The 6,716-nt window shown below is 35.8% G+C and overlaps 1 protein-coding gene across 1 annotated transcript; it reads left to right on the forward strand.

The window, feature by feature from the left end:
- Window positions 1-1,349: 1,349 nt before the first annotated feature.
- Window positions 1,350-6,438, forward strand: LOC108914092 (transketolase-like). Its single transcript, XM_018719800.1, has 5 exons — window positions 1,350-1,508; window positions 4,096-4,431; window positions 4,529-5,294; window positions 5,347-5,613; window positions 6,000-6,438. Exons 1-5 carry the CDS (start codon window positions 1,414-1,416, stop codon window positions 6,408-6,410), a joined length of 1,875 nt encoding a protein of 624 aa, XP_018575316.1. The 5' UTR covers window positions 1,350-1,413; the 3' UTR covers window positions 6,411-6,438.
- The last annotated feature ends 278 nt before the right edge of the window (window positions 6,439-6,716 follow it).

The raw sequence follows: 6,716 nt of genomic DNA on the forward strand, positions 1-6,716 counted from the left end.
ATGTATGTATTAACAATTACAGGGTGAATCATGTTTTATGTCAACTGCACTGATCTAAGATTGTTCTAAAACAGTTAAACGGTAGTAAAATTAACATGTCCTTTGGCGTTTTTCATAGTTTTTGGCTCATATTTCTCATTTCATCTTTTCATGACCTAACATTCAACTGTTGGATCAAAAAGAAGATTGTGGGATCAGAAGGAGTCCAAATGTCATGGTGGTTGATATAAAGATAAAGTACGTAACCAGCTTCACGAGTATGACAGAAACAGAGAATTTGATTGCTATCTAAATTAGTTCCTTCCATTTATAAAAATCGTCAATAATTTGTTTCCTGAATCAATTTATATAGGTAATTCCACCATCCTGCATCAACTGTGAAGAACCTCAGGATCTCATGGTCTTAGAATTCCCCATCTGTCTTTAGTTTTCTAATTAAATTTGGTAGTTTTGATACCGACTCATTCTCATAACTTCAGTTTCCAATTTTTCCTTTCCGAGAAACATATAGCGCACCATTATTAGATCTTTACATTCGTATAATACATTAACTACAGACTCAAATTCCTCCTAAAAGTATCTATCCAAGGCATGTTCTACCAGGTTATCGTTACTCAGATGTTCCCTGAGTATGCAATGCCCAGTTATTCTTATTGCAATTCGGGTTTAATTGGTCCATTTTCAACTTCTTGGTTCGCCTCTGTCCTGGAATTTCCTTTTGACCGTACCTTTCACTTATTCCATCTAACTCATCAGCTTTCTCGTTGCCTTGATATTTCCCAAGTCCTGCTACCCAAGCTAGGGGCACTTGGTTTTGATTTTCATGCCTTAGCAAAGCATCCAAACAACTTGATACCGGCTTGGATTTGACGTGGTATGAGTTGATATCCGTGCACGTATTTTTTTCTCACCCCGTTGCAAAGATTTTAAGGCCCATCACTTCTGCTTGGAAGACAGTGGCGTACTTTCCAAGATTAAGGGAGACTTGAACTTATTTGAAATCCAATAAATTTGTACATTTTAGCAACTCTGTATCTGAGACATCTTCAGCGCGTATTGAACTTGGGTCACCTTGTATATAATAGTTCCACGAACGGAAACAAACAACATTTACAGTACTGTGGATACAGAACGGAGTTATACGCTTCGAGTCGTCGTTAATTGACCTTCACAACCTTCGCGGCGAGGTACCATTCACGCTGGGGCGAATTCTTACCGACTTCTCTACAGATAACCTCACAAATTCGTGATATTTGTTTATAATAGAGATCAGCAGTCGACTGATAGCGTATCTTATTTGTGAACGTACGCGATAAGCGGGCGTCGATAAAAACCAGTGTATTTAAATAATTGTAGGTTAGCCGCAGCTTTACTTAGCAGTGTCGAGTCTCCGTGGACGGATAGACAGCCAAGATGCCTGGACCAGTGACGGACTATCAGACTTTGAAAGACCTGGCCACCAGGATCAGGATACACAGTGTGGAATCCACGTCGGCTGCCAATTCGGGGTGAGTGGTTTAGGAATATGTACAGAGTGAGCCAAGGAAAGCGCGACGTTTAGATTTGAAACGATTTAAAGATTTTTCGAAAGATAGGAGAAACTGGCGAAATATATATTTTTATACCAATTAGTGTATTTACTTTATTAGTTACATATACAGAGTACTCAGAAATAAGAGTAAGGATATTTAGAAATTCATAAAATTCCCTGTATAATCTTCAGAGAACAAATAAGTAAATGCAATAATTGAAAAATAGCTAGGAAATTATCTAATCTGAAGTAATTGAAAATAAGGTATGTTATCATTGAATCCTTTGATGGGTATGTTGGGAAAATATTTAATTAAACTGTGGTACAGTACAATGAATGAAAAAGGATATAATATTTCGTCTCAAGAAAGTGGTACAGCGTTTGATAACATTGATTTTTATGGATTTTGGTTCACTCTGTATAACACGTAAATTTGATAAATGTATAACACAAAATTGTATAACAAATAGTAAACCTTATATATTAGGATTCAATTATTGAGATTAAAAATGACAATTAGGAAAATTGATCGTAATCATGACTTGTCTATTTCATTTATTATTTTGTGCGTCACAATTCGCCTTGCGTATTATCTTCTTATATAACTTATATGAAGCGTTGGTTGATAAATTCGACACACAATTCAATGTCGATTTGAAAACAAATAGAAATTGCGATTCTCTAAAATAGGGTTGGTATGGACATTTACGATTTGGAAGAAAATTATCTTCACATTTTATTTGCAAAGATTTGTTTCTTTTCTTTATATGGATTTTAGGCCAATTGATTATAAGCAATATGTAAAAATATCTATGGAAATTCACAGGAAAATGCTGCTATTTCCCGAAATCATTCCCCACATTGCAATAATCTTTATCAGCAATAGATACAATCTTTATACATGTAATAATGTAATAAAATGTATTTATTTACATGATATGAAATAAAAATACTAATTTTTATTAATCTACTATACTTTTATTGTATTTTCATCAAATTTTTAGTGTACTTCGTATAATATTAAAGCAATTCAAATGATTAAGTTGTTATCAAAGTATTCGTAAATATGTTTTTTTTAGGTATTTATCTATTCCATAGTGTGTAATTTGAACAATCTTTAGTTGCGTTTATAGATAGAAATAGCCCACTAAAAATTGTTATTCAAATTGTAGATAATAATTTTATTCCTTGATAACCTTTATAAACAATATAAACTGAAACCTTACTTTTTATTAGTTTAAACAAACAATTGATTATGAATTATATAATAATAATAAACGCATTTTTGAAAGTCGTAATTTAATTTGAAATATGACTCCATAATTGTTCCTATACAAATGCTGCAAGAAGTTTTAGTTTATGATATATATGTTGACCAACTAAATGCATATATTTTTTCACTATATGTAACAATAGTCTTTACTTCCCAATTTCAATGGCAATTCAATTCTAACCTTAAAAAGAAGGTCGTAATGGTTTTGTTTTTTAATTATCGCTTCAAACAGCGGTTTAATTGCTTGATCGATTTCAATTATTATATTTTGCTGGTCCGCAAAGTGATCTTGACTTACAAATGGAACTGTGATACAAGGATTTGAAATGTATATTAAAAACACATTCATATTTTATATACAGTGTGTCCAACGACAATGTTTATTAATCATTTGTTAAACAGTTTCTGACATAATAATTATGAAAATCAATCAAGTTACCTAAGTGATATGAAATAAGGTAATTACTTTTTTGCAAAACAATTGATATTTCATATTCACAACCTTTTTGGAATTACTAACAATATCTTTTAATAATATCTTTTCATATTTCAAAGGATTGGAATATTTTGCTTGGGGTAATACTTACATTTTTCAAGGAATTGAACATCCTGTATATAAAATCAATAAAGTAGCAACAGTGTTAAGAGATTGAAAACAAGCAGGAATCTTTAAAAAGTATTACAATTAACAAAAAAGTTTCTCCACTTTGAGACATAATCATGGCACACACTGTATATTTAATTCTATAGTATGTTTGCACAAAATTAATTAATTACATCACTCGAACTGCATATATTTTTATTATTGTTTTGTAATTTTATGTAACATATTCTTGTTTTCAAATACGTCAGATATCGAAAAAATGCTACAAACTTTTGACCTTCCAAAATATTATTGTATACGTAGGACAAAATAAATTATTAGATCAACTTTTGTAAAACGTTACTTTCTAATACCTAAAAATAACGCATCATACGATTGTTGTTATCTAGACTTGACCTTAAAATTTCCAGTGTTATTTTTTTCATTATATAATTGCAGATAATGATATATTTTTATAATTGTAATTAACATTTCGTGTTTTAATTATAATTTTGCCATTCGATAAATTTCTAGCGTCTTCTAACAGGGTGTTAAGTTAAGCAAATACATCAAATAACTTATTTCAAAAATTCTATAAATGTTTCCACTTCTTACTTTATGTCATCTCTACATTTTTATGTTATTTGATACGTACTACAGACCCTGATGATGCACGCACCACGTATAATAACTGCTACCTCTTTTCAGCCATCCAACAACAAGCTCCTCCATTGCAGAGATCCTCTCTGTGCTTTTCTTCAACACAATGCGCTACAAAGTATGCGCTCCCAAAGACCCAGCCAGCGATAGGTTTGTCCTTTCCAAGGGTCACGCAGCACCAGCCCTGTATGGCGCGTGGGCAGAAACAGGGCTTTTCCCTGCTTCCGACTTGCTCAAATTGAGGCAGATTGGATGCGACCTGGAAGGTCATCCTACACCTCGCCTGAACTTTGTCGACGTCGGTACCGGTTCCCTAGGTCAAGGACTGGCCATTGCTGATGGTATGGCCTATGTTGGAAAGTACATCGACAAAGCCGATTACAGGTAGGTAGTTGTTCCTCCAACAACTACATAAAAATGGTTCCTACACATAGTTTTACTTAGCTCTAAATGACTCTAATATATTTCGTGCGTTCTTCAGGGTGTACTGTCTGATTGGTGACGGAGAAAGTGCCGAAGGATCCATCTGGGAATCCATTCATTTCGCCAGCTACTATAAACTGGACAACTTGGTGCTCATCCTCGACGCCAACCGCCTTGGACAAACACAAGCTACCCAAGTGGGCCATAACCTGGAGCTCTACAAACAGCGCTTGGAGGCTTTTGGATTCAACGCCATCATCGTGGATGGACATAACGTGGAAGATCTAGTCAAGGGTTTCGATGTAGCCGCTACTGTAAAAGGAAAACCCACAGCACTCATTGCTAAGACATTCAAGGGAAGAGACTTCCCTGGCATCGAAGACCAAGACAATTGGCATGGAAAACCTTTGGGCGCCGAGACCGATAGAGTTCTGAAACACCTCAAAACACTCTTGAAAAATCAAGGACAGTTAAAATTCACCATCCCAGCTCCAGTCGGCCAGGTCCCCAAGGTGGATATTTCAAATATCAAATTAGCTTCTCCTCCAAATTACAAGGTAGGAGACAAGTTGGCCACTAGATCAGCCTATGGAACAGCCCTGGTCAAGTTAGCCAAGAGCAACCCTAGGGTTATCGCTATGGATGGTGATATGAAGAACTCCACATTCTCTGAAGCTCTGAAGAAACACAACCCCGAAGAGTACATCGAATGTTTCATCGCCGAACAAAATCTAGTAGGTGTGGCCATGGGAGCAACTTGCAGGGACAGGACAGTTGCTTTTATTTCTACTTTCGCAGCTTTCTTGACCAGAGCGTACGATCAAGTAGGTCTTGGTCTGTTTAGTTGTAAACATTTACTGATCGTTAATTTTTTAGATTCGTATGGGTGCTATTTCTCAGTCTAACGTCAACTTTTGTGGATCCCACTGTGGTGTATCTATTGGTGAAGATGGTGCTAGCCAAATGGCTCTGGAAGACATCGCTATGTTCAGGTCTATCCCCGGCAGCACGGTCTTTTACCCTGCTGATGTTGTAGCCACTGAGAGAGCCGTAGAATTAGCAGCTAATACCAAAGGAATTACCTTCATCAGAACCAGCAGACCGCCTACAACTATCATTTATCCAAACGAGCAAGTTTTCCAAGTAAGGAACACGTACTTTTAGTAATAATTTGTCTGGTATCTATTTATCTTTCGAGATCACTTCAAACAGATTTGTTTCAAGTGAGCAGTAATCAAGATTTAGATAGCAAATATTGATTTGAGGGTTCATATTACGCAAATATCTTTATTTTATTACAACATTTTTGAAAAGAAAACGTCATAGCTCGCAAGGAACACTTTATGAGTACAACAACACTTTATTTTAGGTTTTAATTTTTAACTCAGAAGAGATATATTTAGAAGTATCGTGGCAATTATTAAGTTTTATGAGTATAACTTTATACTTTTATGGATTTTTAATATTTGAGGTTTTGAGGAGATCATCACCAAATGAGTTTTGTATTCATATACTAACACCTGTTGCAGATTGGAAAGGCCAACGTAGTCTTCTCCTCCAATAGCGATAAGGTCCTCATCATCGCAGGTGGCATCACCCTGCACGAATCGCTCATCGCGGCTAATCAGCTAGCCCAAGAGGGCGTCCAGGTGCGCGTCTTGGATCCCTTCACCATCAAGCCCATCGATAAGGCCGGTATCATCCAAAATGCTCGTCAAACTGCCAACAAGATCCTAGTGGTGGAAGATCACTACCCAGAGGGCGGCATTGGTGAGGCTGTCTTGTCTGCTCTCGCTGAAGAAACTGGAATATACGTGAAGCACATCGCTATTCCAAGGGTGCCGCGTTCTGGTACCACCGCCCAGGTGTTGAATTATTATGGTATCGACGCACCGCATATCGCTGGATACGTTAAGGCGTTGATTGCAAAGTCTATTTAAGGTGTTGAATAAAATGGTGTTTTTTTAATGGCGTTTTATTCTTTATTATGCACCTGATCATTGAGAAAATAACATACAGTGCAAATTTGGCTGCAAGGGTCCTAAACCTATCGATTTACGTGGAAAAAATTGTCAAAATGTCGCCGATTTCCGGATATATATTCCTGTACTAAAATTCAATGAATAAGAAAACATTTTAACAAAACTGTTATATGCGGGATGATTTCAAATCTCAAATTAATCGAGCTTAATAGCTGTTTTACATTGACAATTTATTCATCAATAAATTGACGAAGTTCTTCATCA

This window comes from Anoplophora glabripennis, unplaced genomic scaffold, assembly GCF_000390285.2.
Source record: "Anoplophora glabripennis isolate ALB-LARVAE unplaced genomic scaffold, Agla_2.0 scaffold622, whole genome shotgun sequence".
NCBI lineage: Eukaryota > Metazoa > Arthropoda > Insecta > Coleoptera > Cerambycidae > Anoplophora > Anoplophora glabripennis.

What these genes read in the sequence shown, in the direction of transcription:
- LOC108914092 (XM_018719800.1), top strand. Translation starts at nt 1,414, where the DNA reads ATGCCTGGACCAGTGACGGACTATCAGACTTTGAAAGACCTGGCCACC. An exon ending in ACGTCGGCTGCCAATTCGGG is followed by an intron (nt 1,509 to 4,095) that starts GTGAGTGGTTTA and finishes ACCTCTTTTCAG; the next exon opens with CCATCCAACAACAAGCTCCT. An exon ending in ATCGACAAAGCCGATTACAG is followed by an intron (nt 4,432 to 4,528) that starts GTAGGTAGTTGT and finishes TGCGTTCTTCAG; the next exon opens with GGTGTACTGTCTGATTGGTG.